The 19,638-nt window shown below is 37.4% G+C and overlaps 1 protein-coding gene across 2 annotated transcripts in view; it reads right to left on the bottom strand.

Moving 5' to 3' along the window:
- LOC125864712 (lon protease homolog 1, mitochondrial-like) overlaps window positions 1–19,638 on the bottom strand; it is a 39,787-nt gene that overhangs the window by 7,438 nt on the left and 12,711 nt on the right. For both annotated transcript variants that reach the window (XR_007446263.1, XM_049544759.1), the window contains exons 2-16: window positions 18,712–18,777; window positions 17,842–18,033; window positions 17,683–17,748; window positions 16,372–16,413; window positions 16,142–16,264; window positions 12,893–12,991; window positions 12,441–12,506; window positions 12,274–12,360; window positions 12,078–12,117; window positions 11,471–11,642; window positions 8,987–9,111; window positions 7,294–7,424; window positions 7,098–7,202; window positions 6,756–6,869; window positions 2,116–2,283 (exon numbers count right to left, since the gene is read on the bottom strand). Coding sequence is in view for 1 of the 2 variants with exons in the window: in XM_049544759.1 (XP_049400716.1) it covers window positions 2,116–2,283; window positions 6,756–6,869; window positions 7,098–7,202; window positions 7,294–7,424; window positions 8,987–9,111; window positions 11,471–11,642; window positions 12,078–12,117; window positions 12,274–12,360; window positions 12,441–12,506; window positions 12,893–12,991; window positions 16,142–16,264; window positions 16,372–16,413; window positions 17,683–17,748; window positions 17,842–18,033; window positions 18,712–18,777 (1,596 nt within the window). In the remaining variant the exon portion in view is untranslated. The remainder of the gene's footprint in view (window positions 1–2,115; window positions 2,284–6,755; window positions 6,870–7,097; window positions 7,203–7,293; window positions 7,425–8,986; window positions 9,112–11,470; window positions 11,643–12,077; window positions 12,118–12,273; window positions 12,361–12,440; window positions 12,507–12,892; window positions 12,992–16,141; window positions 16,265–16,371; window positions 16,414–17,682; window positions 17,749–17,841; window positions 18,034–18,711; window positions 18,778–19,638) is intronic.

Here is a 19,638-nt window from a genome sequence, read left to right as displayed (position 1 = left end):
TTTACAATATGCAGATGATCAATTAAGAATGATAAGAATTATTTTTGTTCACTCTGAAGCTACATATGGTTTAGACATAAACTGGACGAAAAGCTCTATAAATCCAGTAAACAGGGTAGACCAGATCCAATCTCTGGCTGCAATTCTTGGTTGAAGAATAAGGACTCTTCCAACTGTGTATTTAGGAATTCCCTTGGGAGCCAAAAGTAAGTCAAAAGAAATATGGAATGAGATTTTAGAGAAATGTGAAAAAATGTTAGCCAGCTGGAAAAGTCTACATCTTTCCTTAGGTGAAAAATCAATTTGAATCAGTTGTCTTTGATGTTATGCCTACCAATTTGATGTCAATGTTTCCCTTTCCAATAAATGTGATCAAGAAATCAAATCCTCTCAAAAGAAATTCCCTTTGGGAAGGAAACAGTGACAAGAAGAAGAATACATCTGGTGAAATGGGACCATCTCCTGGACAGCAAGGGAAAGGGGGTGTGGGCATCAAACTTGAAGGTTCAAAATCAAAGATACTGATGAAGTGGTTAGGGAGATTTGCAACTGATGAACAACCATTGTGGAAGGAGGTGATCCTAGAAAAATATGACAAGATATAGCAGATGGACAATTAAAAATGTGAATGGTCCATCTGGTACTAGTCTGTCAATGACAATTAGAAATTTATGGCCTATGTTCAAGGAGAAGACAATAATCAAAATAGGTAATGAATGGCAAGAAGACTATTTTCCGGAAGGATACTTGGTTGAATCAAGACCCTTTGAAATAGGTGTTTCCAGATATGTACCCTTTATTACAGCAGGAGGCAATAGTAGGTGCTTCATGGAGCAATCAAGGATGGAACCTCATTTTTAGAAGGCCATTAAATGAAGTTGATTGAATTGTTTAAGACTCTTGAACAGTTCAAAAACTTTCTTAAGAGGATAGCTTAAGGTGGAGTGCGGAGAAGCAAGGGAATTCACTGTGAACACAGTATATAAGGAGTTCAACACTTCCAACAATTAATTGAATGCTGGCCACGGAAGATGATTTGGAAGGTGAAAATACCATACAAGGTAGCATCACCTCTTACTTCATAAAAAAATAATACCTTACAAGGTAGCATGCTTCATCTGGCTACTAGCTAGAGAAGCAGTTCTCGCTCAGGATAATCTCTGCAGGAGAGGTTATCAGTTGTGCTCTATATGCTACCTATGTGGAAGTGAGCCAGAGACAATCAGTCATCTTTTTTTACATTGCAAACTAACTACACAACTGTGGAGGATGTTTATCAGCCTAGGTTACTGGTTGGAGTATGCGTAGGATCATAGTGGATCTTCTAGCATGCTGGAATAGAGAAGGTGTCAACTGAATCCAAAAGGACAGATGAAAGGTTGTTCCAACTTGCATATGGTGGACAATAGATGTTTTGAAGGTAAACCTTGTCATATCCAGAAGATAAAAATGAAGTGCCGGGTCCTGTTATATTGTTGGTGCAATGAGTCTGCTTAGAAAGTCATGAATCTATTGTTGATGTTCTAGACTCCCTGTAGATGATAGTGGAGCTTGTCTTTATTAAGCTCTGTAATTATGCTTAATTATACTGCCTTTGTATATTCTTTATCATTATATATAAAATAAAACAAAAAAAGAAAAAAAAATATATATATACATATATATAATACAACCAAAAATAACTATAAACACAAACAATTATTTGGACAGAGAATAAAAATTACAACAATTTTTGCAAAATATATGAAGATTAAACTAGAGCAATCAAGTTTAGAAATCATTTTACATTTCTGATTCATATGAAAAGACGTAGTTCCATGTTATCTGGAGCTAGTTTTCTTATACCAAACTTTTAATCACTTGTTCATACTCATAAAAATTCATCTGCAACATTTTTTAACAATTAACATATCGGGTTACCAACTATATTTGATGCTTGATACTGTTTTCTTAAAGAAAGAGCATGTGGAGGAGTGAATACACGTCTTAGCACCAACAGACCTATGTCTGCTCAGAGATTTCAAAAATTGGAACTGAAAAATATGCACAAAACTCAACTGATAAATGAGTCTGAAATAAATGAGATGCAACTAGGGACGTTTCTTTGATACATACCTGTTCAGGCTTGATCCCACATGTTTCACGGGTACTTTTTTCCAAATAATCCCGGGCTATGTGCAGTTTCTCATCAGTAATGTAACCAGCAATTGCAATTACCTCCATTCTATCCAAAAGAGGATTAGGTATCATTTCCAAGACATTGGCTGTGCAGACAAACAAAACCTGCAGTTACAAAAAAGGAAAAATCATTATCAACAGTACATGTAGGTTGTTTTTCCTGTTTAAAGTACAATTGAGTAGGTAACTGTATTAAACAAAGATGATAGTAAACAAGGCTAGAAGGAACCTGAAGGCACCAAAGATGATAGCTCCAATTTGTCTTCCATTTTTGGCATGAAAAGGGATTTTATAATCATAATTATCCTTTGGACAAGTACACTAAACCTTGAGGTTGAATTTTATAAGTTCATTCAGGTTCATATATATCTCAACATCTATAATTCAAGGTTTTGATCTTGCCTCCCTCCCCATAACCAAGTCAGATCCACAACAACAACATACAAAGTGAGATCCCACTAAGTGCGGTCTGGTGAAGGTAGAGTGTATGCAGACCTTACCACTACCTAATGGAGGTAGAGAGGTTGTTTCCAAGAGATCCTTGGCTCAAGTGCATCAAACCCAAGTAAAAAAAGAAGAAAACAATGAGGAAAGCATAGCAATTAATAAGTAAAGCAGTGTAAAGTCTACAAGAAAGAACAATAACAACAGCAAAATAGTGTGGTAATTGAAACACAAAAAACAACATATGTCCATAACTACATGGGTACGACTAGTACTACAACAGGCACTAACAAGCCTAAATTTTCCGAGGCAAGACAACACTATACTAACCTTCTACCTTAATACGTGACCTCCACTCCTTCCTATCTAGAGTCATGTCATCGGTAATATGAAGTTGAGTCATGTCGTGTCTTGTCACCTTCCCCAATACTACCAAAATAATAGAAAGATGCTTTTCTTTTAACTATGACATTTGGAAATATTATACAAATATTTACCATCGTGAAAAGACATAGTAAAATATCCGAGTCAATGATAAATCCAAATGATATGGTACGCAAATATACCCATCCACTTCTCTCTCTAGTCATGCCATTGATCTGCTGATGTTTGTTCTGATGTTTTTTCAGATAAAATAAAATACTACTGCTAAGTGTAAAGTTGTCATTTTAAAATTAAGGGAAAAATCTTTAATCAATAGGTAAACAACAACATGCACAGTGTAACACCACAAGGGGGCTCTGGGCAGGGTGGTGTGTACACAACCTTATGTTTTCAATAACCCTCCGCACAAGTAAAGCATATCAAAATCAGGAAGAAAAGGAAATACAGTAGTAAGAAGGTCATGTAGAAAATAATGGAGAAAAGAACAATAGCAACAACAAACAATACGACAACTAACGAAAAGGAAGTACAAGGTAATAAAAAAATTGAATAATAAAATATTATGAGGGTAATAATAATAATACTGATAAGGAATACTAGACAACGCTCGACTACCTATTAACCTTTTACCCTAGTCCTCAGATCCACCATAGTCAATCTCTCCAACCTCATCATTGGGGCATCTCTACACCTTCTTTTCACATACCCGAACTATCTCAGGTTTGTCTTCCTCATTTTGTCCACCACGAAGGGCACTCCCAACTTGTCCAAAATATCTTCACTTCTGTTGAAATTATAATTAACTAATAAAGTTGTGCTCTCCCTAACAGTGTGCTCTCCCACACTCTCCCTAACAGCTTAAGCTTTTAGATGAGATGGTCACACACTTCAACATGGTATCAGAGCCGACAAAGGTCCTGAGATTGAATCTCACCGCCACCCAAATCAGAAAAGAATTTCCACGTGCTTGGCCCTGAAAAAGAATCAGGCTTACACGTGAGGGCGCGTGTTAAGAATATAATCAAATAACGAAAGTGTGCTCTCTCTAACAACTTAAGCTTTTAGATGAGATGGTCACACACTTCAACAACTCCTAATCCTACCTCTCCATGTGCGCCCAAACATCCATCTCAACATCCTCATTTCTACTACTTTCATCTTCAACACATGTGAGTTCTTGATTGGTCAACACTAGGTAGACTTTTATTAGTTTAATCAATAGTTAATGTTATGGGCCGATATTTTCTTTGCGTAAGCGACACATAAATAACTTGTGTGGAGCCCATAGTCCCTCCTGCTACCGACCAACCTATCCCAATTCCAAGGTTTCTCGCCATAATCTGATGCCTATGGTGAAGCTTACCTCAGAGGCTCACCTCAACTGTGCCGGCCATTTGGTGTCGAATGCCTCAATCCTTGACATGCTATCAACTTTTGTGGCACATCTTAATATGTTGGATCTTGTCCATGCACGCTCTCGGGTTGGCTATGCACATACTAGTCCCTCGGGCTAGACTTAAGTAATGCTCTCACATGCACAGTCCTATCCCTAAGCTTGACACTTTCCTTGTGCATGCACACATAGCTTACACTTAGCCCGAGTAGAGCAACATCCAATCCTTGGGATTGGTTATGTGCGTCTTCCTTATCATACCTTCGATTGTCTCATGGCATTGCCAAGCAAAGCCCACGCAACATACATTCATCTCACATGCTGCAACATCACCCCCACAACTGTATATCTAGGCCAACGAACCCTTAGCTGCCCTGAACCCAAGCCAAGCTCACAAGTCAGGTCATAAGGCTCTAGAGAGTCTGGAAAGTCAAGGTACCCTTCAAGGTGCATGTTTCACTTGGCTACTAGCCAAACAGGCCACACTCACCCAGGACAACCTTATGACAAGAGGTCGTCAGTTTTGCTCTAGGTGCTCTTTTTGTGAATGTGAGATTGAGACAATAAATCATCTCTTTCTACATTGTAGAGAGACTGTGAAGTTATGGCAGATTTTCATCAATTTAAGAGGCATAAGTTGGACTATGCCAAGGAGCATCAAAGAGGCTCTAGCTTGCTGGATTAGAGATGGGAATCAGCCCGGGACACAGGGAGAGATGGAAGATTGTCCCAGCCAGCATTTGGTGGACTATATGGATGGAAAGGAACCAGAGATGTTTCGAAAACAAGAGTTGCTCTCTGTAGAAACTGAAGATGAATTGTCTAGTCCTTTTCTTTTTTTGGTGTAAACACGAATATCCTCAAAAAGAAGACGATATTCCTAGTATTTTAGATTATTTATGAAGCTTAGTAGGGACACCCCTCCCGCTGTAATTTTGTTGTAAGTATTATTGGAATACTTTTCTGAGTATTCCTTTTGTTCATAATACAAGTTACCTTTTTTTTTTAAAAAAGGCTCTAGAGAGTCTTCCTCGATTACTCAATCGTCACAATGGTCTTATTCCATCACAAGGGCTATGCGCAGGGCCTAATCTTTCCAAATATCAAGCCTCTGGCACTCGTTAGGCGCCCAACATTGGCCCTAGGTCACGTGCCATCCATATAATTCCCAAACTCATATAGATAGCATAGACACTCCTCATGGGTACCCAGGTAGGCTCTTGCAGTTCCCTCAAGGCAGCACAATTGGGGTGGACCATTGTCAACACACCGAGGGAGGGTTGGTAGGTTGTCACCTGCTTCCCCTCATATAATCTTTAAGAAATAACTCAACCCAATTGTCAGGATTAGACATGTTTCTGCTCAGCAATTATAATAGGCCTTTATATCTTATCTGAATTCCAAATCAGATGTCATTTGGTACAAACAACTCATCTTGACTTCCTTCACACCTCAATGAAGTTCATCCCATTGTCACACTCGTGGAACGAGTTAGGCCTTCAGAAGCTTTAGCAAATTACGACAATGTCATTGCTCCTTGGCTAAGTCAAGACCATAGGTAAGCGGACTTTAAATGACTCCAAACTTGGTAAGCATATATAAGAGCATTCTACTAACAAAGTTTTCTATTGGAATCCCTAGATTCCAATTTTAGATCGAGAACATGTGGCGCTGACATTTGCCTATTGACATGCCCCTTTGCCTAATACTCCTACTTCATCCCCTCGTTAGCACATGTCTCCTAAATAGCTAACACTCGTGTAGCCTATTGGGGTGCACTGCAATACCAGTGTTTAGAACCCAAAGATTTGGAGTGTTAGAGGTAAACTAATTGTTAAATGCTCAAAGGATGTTGCTCCAATTATCGAAAACATCAAGGGGTATAGAATTGTATCCCTCATTAGTAAAGCCCTCAAAGATACCTCCAACAGATAACAGGAAAGCTCAATGCATCAACCTTTTTCCTATTGAACGGTCACCAACAACCAAATACCATAGAAACCCATTTTCTCTCAAGTATCAAGAGAACAACATTCTACTTACACTTACAATAATACAGTCAGAAAGATAGAAAAAGAGCAGAGACGTGAAATAACATACTTCCAGTTAGCTTCCATTATGGACAATAAAAGGAAAGGTTCTGTCATGAAACTTTTACCAAACTTAGCTAAGATAAGAGGCAAAACAAATATAAAAAAGGAGGGAAAATAACAAAAGTGAAAGAGCATAATGATACTAGATATTTGCAAGATTTTACTATTACATTAGCTCCCATTCATCAAGTGGTTTTAGAGGCATTCCACAAGGGCCAATCAACAGACACAATAATCTGATAAGTGGACCCGAAAGAACTAACCTTTGATAAATCAATAGGGACATCAAGATAATGATCCAAGAAATTTGCATTCTGTTCTGGATCAAGAAGCTCCAACATAGCACTAGCTGGATCACCAGCATGTCCCCTTCCCAGCTGCCATAGAAGCAAAAATACAGGGCTATTACTGAAATTAATCTATTATTATCCAATTTTTTCAATCATTAAGTTTGTAGAAGAAATCCAAGCAAAACACAATAAGCTCATGCTCAAAAATCTTCCTTGTGGTCATCAGACAGAGATTAAATAGTGAAAAAGAACATAGAAGTCTATCATAGTCATAGACATACAACTGAAGTAGTAACTTTGTAAACCATAAAATACCTTATCAATTTCATCTATCAAAACAAGAGGATTAGCTGTTCCCACACTTTTTAAACATTGCACCATCTTCCCTGGCATGGCACCAATATAAGTCCGTCGATGTCCCTTGATGTGTATCCGAAAGTTAGTCATGAATATTAAAGATTCTGTGCACCACAAAAAAAATGTTGTTTGAGCTGGTCAGATCTTTCCATACCTTTATTTCAGCGACATCAGACAACCCTCCAACAGAAAATCGGTAGAACTTGCGGTTCAATGCACGTGCAATTGAACGACCTATACTGGTTTTGCCTACTCCAGGAGGGCCAGAGAGGCATATGATTTTCCCTGTTCAAGAAAAACAGTGCAATGAGTCTGTTTCTAGTTACTGACTCACATTCATAGATTAAAATGAGATAAAACAAGTGCAGCACACGTGAAAGATAATATCAGCATATGGGACTTATATCATCACTTGAATCTGATATTGTCCTAGCTAAGGTGGAAGGACTTTTTTCTAGAGTCTAATTTACCCTTCGTCTTTGGATCATATATTTTAATACCCATACAAGTATCTGTTTTTTCTCGACAATTCATAGTTCTCAAAGACTGTCCTCTACAATAATCATATCTCAACTTCAATGTTGTAAAATGTAAAGATATATCAATTCCCTACTAGACTTCAGACATCAATGTTTTTAAACCTTTTGTGGACATTGGTCATCTTGTGAAAAATTTTGAGTTTGTATCCCCTTGTTCAACCATAGCACCCTGGATCCTGGTCTCCAAGCAATTTCCTCAAATCTGGCTATCTCCTCAAATTCCATAGATAGATTTGGAATTACCATTATATTATAGTCGTGCCAAGCACGAAGGCGCAGATGCGGGCGGATAGTAATCCAAAGGATAACAAGGTAAGAAAAGCATAATCCAAAGGAAAACAACTTGGTCATGAAGCTGTGATTTGCAAAAGCAAAGTTCAAAAAGATGAAACAGTTGCCCAAGTCACTATCGAAGAAGGGGAAGACCACTTATTTGTGGCAACTTGTTTTTCAACCAAAATAACTGATTTTTGGATGATTGATAGTGATTGTACAAACCACATGACATATGAAAAAATCTTTTTAAAGAGTTCATTCCTATGAAAAATAAGAAAGTCAGAATTGGGAATGGCGATTGTATTTTGCAGGGTCTGTTGCAATTAAAACAAATTCAGGTACAAAAATAATTTCAAATGTTCTTTATGTGCCTGATATTGATAAAAGTTTGTTTAGAGTTGGTTAGTTAATAGAAAAAGGATTTAAATTATAATTTGGAGACAAATATTGTCAAATCTTTGATTCCAATGAGCAAGAGATTTTACAAGTTGAAATGAGAGGTAAGAGCTTCTCATTTAATCCAACAGAAGATGCACACAAGCCTTGCAAGACAAAAGATGAATTGGCAGATTTGTTCACAAGGTCAATTTTAGATGAGACTACAATCTACAATTCTTGATCCAAGGAGGAGTGTTGAGAATATGTCTCAGGATACTGCAGAAACAAAACAGTTAGCTACTTTTAGGGTTTTTAAATTATTTTATTGGAGTCCTATGTGACTTGAATTTAGGAGTTAGTTCTTTATTTGAATTTTATTGATAAATTAATAGCATATTTTTCTATTTTTAGTTAGGAATTACATCTATAATGTCTCTGAATTATTAATAATATAATTCCCTTCGACAATACTGCAGTATTTTTTCTCACGAAGTCTTTCCCTATTATTTTCTTAATTTCTTTATTAAAAAAACCAACAAAAGTGTCACATTAATTGGGACAAAGGGAGTATATGATTATGGCTAACCTTGTAAAACTAAAGATAATAAGAAAATGAGGGTAACTATTTTCAAAAAAAGACTGGCATCTACCAACCTTGTGAGGTTCCTCGGAGTTTTCCCACAGCTATAAATTCCAAAATCCTTTCCTTAACATCGCTTAACCCATAGTGGTCTTCATCAAGAATTGTTTCTGCCCGTAGTACATCAAAGTTCTCATCACTGCATTTTGGATCACATAAGAAGAAAAATTTTAGGAACCAATGTTAACAACCATGGCATAGAACAAAACTATAAAGCCAGGCCCAGCACCATCCACAAACATGGACTATGACAAATCAAGCTCCCAACTTATCCTACATAAGGAGCCCATCATCAGTACAATCCAAATCTTGCTCTCATGAGTGAACATTCTTTCTAATGATAGACCCTGGAATCCAGATAAACTCATAAATTGGGATGCCAAGGAAGCACCATCAAAGTCAGAAGCATGCATGTGAGAACCCAAATAAGGAACAGAAGGAGAAACAAAAGTGGGAAGATGATTCAATATACGCAAGTCAAATCACTAGGCAGTAAGGTTAACTCGGAAGTCAAATCACTTGTCTGGTTGTTGGCCAAGGAAGCAGCTCTTACTCAAGACAATGTCATGAAGAGAGGGATAACCTTATGCTCTAGATGCTTTCTCTGTGGGGAGACTTTAGAGAATGTGAATCATCTGTTTCTACACTGCAAGTACACTCAACAATTATGGAGGATTTTTTTGAGTCACAAAGGCATCTCCTGGACTATGCCTGGGAAAGTTTCAGAGGCTTTAAAGAGCTGGGAGGAAACAGGAGTACTGGCAAAAGACAGAGGCAGATGGAGACTTATCCCTGCTTCAATATGGTGGGCAATATGGAAAGGGAGGAACTCTAGGTGTTTTGAGAGCATAGAAAACAGTGTGCAGAAAGTGAAGCTCAACTGCATTTTGCTATTATGTTTTTGGTGTAATCAGTTGTACTCAAATGATATTGTCTCTATAATTGATGTTTTAGACTCAATTTAGCCATAGAGCAGTAAGAATTTGGGGCTTTTGTATATAAGGTCGTACTGTTTTGTGATATAATACAACCTTACCAAGTTCAAAAAAAAAGAATAATATTTTTACTTCTCACTAGATGATTGTCTTTAATAACAATGTACTTGATGTCATGCCTACCTATACGATGTCTTTATTTCTAATCCCTGCAAGTGTTGTGAAGAGATTGGATGCACTTAGACGAACTTTCTTTGGCAAGGAAACAAAGACAAGAAAATGATCCATCTGGTGAGATGGAGCACAGCTGCAAAGTTACAGCTAGTAAGAAGGAAAGAGGTCTTTAAGATCGGGAACTTGAGAGTCCAGGATCAAAGCCTGATGATGAAATGGTTACGAGAGGTTTTCTGCCGAAGAATTATTTATGGAAGGATGTTATCAAGATAAATATGGGATGGAAATGGACAACTAAAGTCATGAACAACCCGTATGGGGTCAGCTTATGGAAATCCATCAGAAGCTTATGGCCTAACTCATAAACAAATCCAGCTTCAAAGTAGGAAAGGAATGAAGACATCCTTTCGGAAAGACAACTCGCTAGGCCAAAAATCACTGAAGAAGCTCTCCCCTGATATTTATCTTGAATTAGCAGCAGGGAGCAACTGTGGGTGGGGTCTGGTTAAACTCATGATCGAATCACAATTTCAAAAAACCGTTAAATGACAGGGAGATTGGCATGCTAACAATGTTTACTACACCCAAGAACAATTCAAAGAGATTTCTACTACTGAAGAGGGTAATCTTGGCTTGGGAATAGACAAGGTGAATTTTCTGTTAAGTCAACTTTACAAGGAACTTGACCTTCCAAATAATCAGATTGGTCGCTGGCCTTGGAAATTGATAGGGAAAGTGAAAATTCCATACAAGTTGCTTGTTCCACATGCCTTTTGGCCAAAAAAGAAAAAATGAAACAAAATCTTGATTCTGGGTGATATCTTTTTGCTCTGTAGAATGACAGATCAATTACGGAAGAGTTAGGTGGGTCATGCCAAGGAGAATTCATGAAGTCATAGCATGTTGGAATAGAGATGGCAACCTATCCAGTTAGAAAGAGAGATGGAGGATTGTCCCAACTAGCATTTGGTGGACAATTTGGACGAACAGATACCAAAGATTTTTGAGGACAGCAAGAGTTCTATACAGAAACTGAAGATAAATTGTCAATTCCTTTACTATTTTTGGAGTAAACAAGAGTATTTAGAAGCTGTGGAGTCTATTTTTGATGTTTTAGATTACTTGTGAGAAGACAAAAGTGCTAGGAACTCTAGTTGTACTATTTTCTCTAAATATGGAAGATTACACTGCTTTCTAATTGTATAGTCCAGTTTATATATATACAAATATGTTACCTTCTCAAAAAATAATCACACTTTTGTTATTCCATTAAGTCAGCTTCTCTCAAACAGATTCCAATATTACAGCTAATCAAGGATACAGATAGCATCAGTTGAACTGAACCAGGACAATATAAGGTACAATAGACAGTCAAGATAGGCAACAAACCTGTAACTACCCCATGGCAAGGCAGTCAACCAATCAAGATAATTACGTGTCACATTGAATTCACTTGAACTAGCTTCCAGTAGTTGCAGTTTTGTAAGTTCTTCTTCAATAACTTGCATGACATGAGCCGGTATTTTTTCTTTGTTAGGCTCCAGTCTTTCCCTAAACTTTGCTGCAGTAATAAACAAAGGTTTTGTCACACCATTAGATGTAATAAAAAGGAATTAACAAATTGTATGTCTAACCCTTAAAGCAAATCTAATGATAAGGTAATTTCATCTCGACTTCAAAACCAAAACCAGGTCCGTCCAAAATGTTGCAAAGTGCGGCTTGACTATATCTTTGTGTAAATTATTGACAAATGAAAGAATGAAAACCACATTTTAGAGTACGTGTAAATTATTGACAAAATTCTTCTTTGTTATTTTGTGTGTGTGTGTTCTCTCTATAAGACTTTTTTAATTTAATTTACTATAAAAAATTGTATTATTATTTGGGCTAAATAATATAGCTCAAATTCATGAACTTTTAAAGTATTTATAGTACTATTTAGTATGCAATACACGTGCAACGCAAGTGTTCGAGAACTAGTTAAGAGAAAACAAACCAGAAAGAGCTGTCTTGTCATCCGTCTCCAAACCTAGTTCCTGCAATAAGGCAATCAAAATCAGAGTCATTGAAAATGCCTGTTTGAGGACTGAAAATCAACTCTTTCATTCATAACATTGAATCAGAAGCACAACATATATAGGAATAAACATATGCAAGTTTAACTATAAGAAAACTGCACATAATCCACATGCCTTCTTTATGGCCTTTAATTGCTCATTCAACAAATAACGGCGTTGCTCTCCACTTATTTTTTCTTCAATCGCTTTTGCTATTGATTCCTGCAGAAAACAAAGAAGTAAATTTCTAAATGCATGCATAACTATTCAAAGTTCTGGTATGCATCTTGACGTGCATTTACCTGAATCTTACTGATCTCCATTTCTTTCTTCACTATCTCCAGAGTAAGTTGTAGTCGTTTATGCACCTGATACAGGTATTATGAGGTTAACTATGAAACAACATACAAGAGACATTCACTTAATCTTATGTATGCCAGTATATTTTGATTGTTCAGCGGACAAAAGGGAGATCCTTCTGCCAGTGATGATTGCTTCCAATAATCAGGAAATCAAAAATACAAAAAACATTGTTATATTTTCAACACAGGTGAAGATTGCTACCAATGATCATGGAATCAAAATACAAAAGAAACATTGCTATGTTTTCAACACTCTTGATAGGTAGAAGGATCTATGTCCATCCCCACCTTCCATACCCACCGTTTGGTATTCATCTATCAATCTATGTATCGAAACAAACTCACATACAGAAAACGGTATGTATCTAACTTCTTGAACCACAGGAACTTACGTCTAGCTCTTCAAGCACTTGCTGGCATTGCAGCTGGTTGGCTCCAGATATTGCTGCTCCAAAATCTGCTAACCTTGCATAATTGAAATCACCAATATGCTGCAGCTTCAAGAAGTTAGAATATTGAATGGTGATAAACATAGTAATGCTGAAGACCGAGAACTATTGGTTGAGTCATTATATAGGCATTAGGCAATATAATAAAAGAGCTTCTATTTTTGTCACACCAAAAAATTACAAGAAGTCTTTCTGAGTACTTTCTTCTAACTCTATTGAGACCCTATGGTGGAAAAACAAGACTATTGATTCCAAAGTTTGTTGTAACCGATTTAAGGCAGAGCAAGAAGATCATCTCAAAATAACACACTCAGGAGTCGTTTGGTAGGCCGCATTATAAGAAATAGTCCATGTATTATGTATGGTATTATTTAATTCTATGTTTGGTAGGAATTTGGGCCTATGTATAACTAATTCATGGATTAGTTATACATCTTACATGGTATTATAGGATGCATTACTAATACCTTCAATTTGGAGGTATTAGTAATACATAGGATATAATACCATGGGATAAGTTAATGTAATGACAAAAATATTCCTCAAATCATTTTAATTATTTTCTTGATTTTATGTTTTATATTTGTACTAGTAAATTTATTTAAATAAATTAACTTACAAATTATTTAGAGAGAGTTGTTTGTTACTTAAATAAATCCAATACAAATCAATACAAATTTGAAATGTGAGCTGTTTAACATTTACTAATTAAATAGGCAAATATATCACTACATGATGTTTCTAATTATTTGTATTTTGAACAATTTAAAAAATTACATACATATTAAAATTACAACTTACAATTTTTATGTGTAAATGTAGATGGTTTATTTAATTTTACCATTGTTGACCGTCTTTTCGATTTTAAAAGTAGATGGTTTATCTTTTTTAAATTGAAAATTGACATTTTGTGGGTGATCAATTTATTAAGATGACAATTATTTATCCTCAAATAATTAAAGTGAAAAAATAGCAGACATGACAACAAAATTGTTCTTCTCATAGCTATTTAGAAGGCCATAAAAAAATAATATTGTCCGGCAATTATCTACCTTGACCCAATTACATAATAATTCAAGGGTATAATTGGAAAGAAGTTCTTTATAGAGTTTTAATCAAACACAAGATGAAGTGGTAAACAATGAACCAAAACAACAACAACAACAACATACCCAGTGAAAATCCCACTAGGTGGGGTCTGGGGAGGGTAGAGTGTACGCAGACCTTACCACTACCTCGTGGAGGTAGAGAGGCTGTTTCCGGGAGACCCTCTGCTCAAGAACATCAAATCTAAGTGACAGGAGAGCTATATATAAAACATAACAACCAATCCAAAAGATAGTGTATAATCAACAAATGAATACAATAACATCAAGAAAGTAATGTGAGGAGTGAAACGCAGTAAACAGCAATACGGCTAGGACTACTCCAAACGCTAACAGCCCATACCCTCGCGAGGGACGGCAACACGCTAACCCTACTAACCTTCCACCTTAATATGCGACCTCCACTCCTTCCTATCTAGAGTCATGTCCTCAGTAAAGTGAAGCCTAGCCAAGTCTTGTCTAATCACCTCTTCCCAATACTTCTTGGGCCTACCTCTACCCCTCCGCGTACCCTCTACCACCATTTCCTCGCACCTCCTCACTGGGGCGTCTGCGCTCCGTCTCTTCACATGTCCAAACCATCTCAGTCTCGCTTCCCTCAGCTTGTCCACCACAGAGGCCACTCCCACCTTCTCCCGGATAACCTCATTCCTAATCTTGTCGCTCCTAGTGTGCCCACACATCCATCTCAACATCCTCATCTCCGCAACATGCATTTTTTGGACATGTGCGTTCTTGACTGGCCAACACTCCGCTCCATACAACAATGCCGGTCTAACTAACACTCTATAGAACTTACCTTTAAGTTTTGGTGGAATTTTCTTATCACACAGTACTCCAGAGGCAAGCCTCCATTTCATCCACGCAACCCCAATGCAATGTGTGACATCATCGTCGATGTCACCACTCCCTTGGATTACAGCCCCAAGATACTTAAAACTTCCCTTCTTAGGAATGATCTGTGCGTCAAGTCTCACTTCCACATCTGTCTCATCCAACACATCACTGAATTTGCACCCCAAATATTCTGTTTTGGTCCTACTCAACCTGAAACCTTTGGACTCCAGCGTTTGTCTCCACACCTCCAACCGCGCATTAACTCTATCCCGCGTTTCATCAATCAGTACTATGTCATCCGCAAATAACATACACCATGGGACCTTCTCCTGAATAGACCGCGTCAGCTCATCCATCACCAAAGCAAAAAGGAAAGGGCTTAGGACTGATCCCTGGTGCAGCCCCATCTCAACTGGGAAGTGTTCTGAGTCTCCTCCAACTGTTCTAACCCAAGTCTTGGCTCCACCGTACATGTCCTTTATCGCCCTAATATAAATCATCGGGACCCCTTTAGACTCCAAGCACCTCCAGAGGACATTCCTCGGTACTTTGTCATAGGCCTTTTCAAGGTCAATGAACACCATATGTAGGTCTCTCTTCCTTTCTCTATATTTTTCTACCAGTCTACGCATAAGATGGATGGCTTCGATAGTCGAACGTCCCGGCATGAATCCAAACTGGTTCTCCGAGATGGACACCCCTCTTCTCACCCTCATCTCCACCACTCTCTCCCAAATCTTCATAGTATGGCTCAACAATTTGATACCAATGAACCAAACACTTGATAAAAATAAATCCTGCATTACTAATCCTTGCACTACTAATCCCTGCACTACTAGCAATCGCTAATCCCTGCGTTATTAATCTTTGTACCAAACGACCCCTTAATGAATTGAGATCTGAACCATTCAAATTCAAACCTTCATGACTTGCAAAAAAATGAAGCCTTAGTCTCCTCTTTCAGTAGGGCACCAAAATAAGGCAGAAAATCTAGTCATGGCTTTGAGTAACACCAAGACAAACAACGTCTTCCAAGAAGAACAACATGAAATGCCAAACATAGGGGGTGAAGTTAAGCAGAATCCACCATCATTTTGGAGCTTCACAATAGTGTCGCTCAGAATATCAAAAGGCAAGGCATTTAGAGAGGGTAAGAAAGTAAATTAGATTAGGAAATAAATAAAAAATATCAGAGTTCTCACCAAATAAAACAATTAGGGCTTAACGTTTAGGAAGAAATGACTCACACCTGGATATAAGTTTGAACATGATCTTTCCAAAGAGAACTTGTCTTCAAAACATCTCGTAGGGTTGATAGAACTTCAAAAGATGTTGCCTTAATAACATCGTCGTCTTTGTTGTATGGCTTCTCCTGCAACATAATTAAGGAAGCAAAATTTGAAAAAATAAAAAATAAACATCAAGCTGTATGAGTTCATCATTGTTGAGTAGAAAGAAAGCCAAACAATTGACGCATACCTTGAGATGATCAACTTTCACTGTAAGGGGTTCCTCGCTGACCTGCAAATGAATGTAACTGTTTCAGTCCTCAAAGTGATTCTCTTGTACATTTCACAGTATGGTTTATTGAGAAGAAAGAAACAACAATATGCTGACAGTGAACATTCAACAGTGTGTCAAATCTAACTGCATAGTCCACAAATTGTTTCACTAGTACACTGAAGATATTATTTACTGAAAGAAAAGAAATAACTGCAGAAGGAAATCTGACTGCAAACATAAAACAGTATGTCTAATATAATAGGAGAATTATTATTGAGAGACCTGAGGGATTGAGACTTAAGTCAAATAAAAGAGGGAAAGAGGTCCTCAACCACAAAATATAAGGAAAAATTAGGAGACCTTTACACCTACAACCAAGAAGACGACTCTGACCATATTAGAGAGCAAACATTTAGGATTCTGTTCAAACTTCTGTGTGTTTTACTATATCTTAAGTGTCTATTGCAGTTATTTATTTTGTACATTCAAATCTGTCAAGAACGAATTTCTGGTACGCCCAGCGGGACCAACTATTCAATTGCATCTCTTGCTGTCACAATTCAGATTTGCAGACTCCAGAGCCAACTGCTATGGCCTTAAGGAAGGGCTTTGGTCTAGTGGTAAGAGCGCAGCATGATATGTGGATTAGGCATACGTCACGGATTCGAGCCTTGCTGCAGATAAAAGCTTGGCATTTAGGTGGAGAAGGAAAGAAGGGCGGGCCCATTATCCCCACTGCACACCACTTGCCCTCGGGGATTTCATTTAAAAATATTGATATTGGAAAAGTCTAGGATTGCATTCAGATCAAATGCATCGACAGTCAAAGACATCAAAGAATTAACTCAATTGCCTTTCTCTTCTACAAACCCGAAATTGGATAAGAAATACATTCATATGACTTTACAGGAAACCAGCTGTCCAAAAATAAATACAATATCAGTGCTACTTTCTCTAGCAAAAAGCAACCAAGAATAAATAAGTTTCCCATTCTATTGGAAAGACATTATACACAACAGCAGAAAAACAACTCATTTAGCCGCAAAATAGAAGAACCCTCTATTCCATAGCTTCTCAGTTTTATGAAGCCAAAGGAAAAGGACTGTGCATTCAAACACAGAAGGTAGGAAAGAGAGAAAAGTATACAAGTAAATGAACCCAAAATGTTAAATCTACAGTCGTCACAATCAGGAGATGAAGGAAAATATGGTTAAAAACAGAAGCATAGAGGACAAAAAAGAAACATATGGAGGTACTTTAAAACAGCAAAACATAAAGCATACTTACCACTTCTGTCATACGTATCCGCCTGTGACCAATAAGAATAACCTGGTCTCCTTGAATACTTGTTATCTAGCTCATCATAAGTTGCATCAACCTTGATCAGAAACTTCTTCAATCACTAAAAACAAAGCACCAGCATACATAAGGAACAACAAGATATACCTGAGCAAGTGTACCAACTTCATGAAGACGGCTAAATAAGTCTTTTCCTTTGAGCTCATAGATGTTTTTTTCTGTATCTGATGCAGACACAACATTAGGATCAGTCCCTTGCTCATCTTTTATAAGGAAAGCACCAGCATAAGGTGCTTGCCTTTTTCGACTTTCCACCAAGGCTGCTAATACCTTAGGATCCTGCAGTTTAAACTTACACATTATATGGAGTCTCAGATCAATTTGTTGCATGTCATTACAGTATCGTTTATCTTTTTCGGGAAACTAACAAATGCAAAAGAATATTACAACTGAGCAAACGATGCTCACTGCTCCAATCTGAAGGATTTTAGCTTTTCAATCTTACAACTTCAGACAGGAATTTTTCATCAGCAAAGCAGCATTCTTAAAGTTGAATACTGGTTTTACAGACGTCAGAGGAGGAAAATAGTCTCCCAAACACTAGTTGAAACAGTACAACTATCAAAACTATGGGCCAAAGGATGATACATCACAATGATCCTTCCGGTATTACCTCTATAATTTAGTATAAGCTTTTTTTCTGGATAAGAAACCAATTTATTCAAAAATAATAATCACACAACGGTGATGAAACTTCGTAGATGAAATCATTAAGATCCTTCTACTCTTAAATAAAAATCTCACTAAGCCATTATGGCACCAAACCCAACCCGTCAGGCGAATTAATCTTTAAGTAACCACAATACAAAGGCAATATGACATGATAAGATGTAATAGAGTAACACAATTGCTACAATCAGTAATTAAATTATGCTCTGAATGCTTGAAGTATTTTATTTGAACATCTAAAAGACAAAGTAAGATATAGTTTAACCCGTTCTAGACAAGGTAGCATACCTTTACATAAATAGGCATATAAACCCCTGGAAATAATGGTCTGTGAGGAAGTGGCAGCGCTAGAACCTGCAACAAGAAAACAATATGCATCATTAAAAAGAATTAAAAAATGCAGGTACGCACTTCATGTATTTTTAGCATGATAAATTATAAAGCCCTGCAAGTCTCACTGATATATCTTATCCAAAGGTAACCAAACAAGAAGGCAAGAAAAGGGCATGCACCCGCTAAATCTTCAAACAGATAGAATGATGAGCAAATAAGAAGCCTACAAGAAACGGTGTTTTCGTTGCATTAGTATTTCTCTTTTTTAGGGAAGGTTGTTAAGTACCACCTTTACACGAATCTTGCATTATCTCAACTAGCAAAATTTGGAATACAGAAATGAACCAAAAGACTGGATGGTAGATAGCACCTTCTCTTTTTCAAAAATATTCTCTCACCCAGCTCTTTCCTCTTTCTGGTAAAAATCCAAATTTTCACCTTTGATCCCTTCTTTATCACTATATTTGCACCCCCACCCCCCGCACCCCCCTTAAGCTAATCAATGTGTTATTCCTTGTGTGAGTGTCAGTTTTTCTCCAGAAGTACTTTGTATTCTTTGTATTTCTGTCCCCCTATTTGAGCCAAAGATGTCTATAGTTTTTGTCTCCATGAGATTTCCTCAGCTTTGGCAATATGTTGCAACGCCATGTTTAAGTTGAACATTCGCATCCTTTCAACTTGTGACAACTGTCTATTCTCATTGGCTTGCTCAAGAGTGAACAGCTCATCCAGTGCTCTGGATTTCCTCTCCTCCACTTTCCCAAATACTTCCTGGTTCCAAGTTGTGATGTCCTTCTTAAGACTTTTAGTTCTTGCATTAGGACAAAATCTGGACTCCCATTGAATAGGTATCCCTGTCATCATTCCTTGACTCAATCTAGG

The sequence above is a fragment of the Solanum stenotomum genome, chromosome 5 (assembly GCF_019186545.1).
Source record: "Solanum stenotomum isolate F172 chromosome 5, ASM1918654v1, whole genome shotgun sequence".
Taxonomy (NCBI): Eukaryota; Viridiplantae; Streptophyta; class Magnoliopsida; order Solanales; family Solanaceae; genus Solanum; species Solanum stenotomum.
Note: the sequence above shows the minus strand (reverse complement) of the source record. Positions and strands in the feature narration are given on the sequence as shown.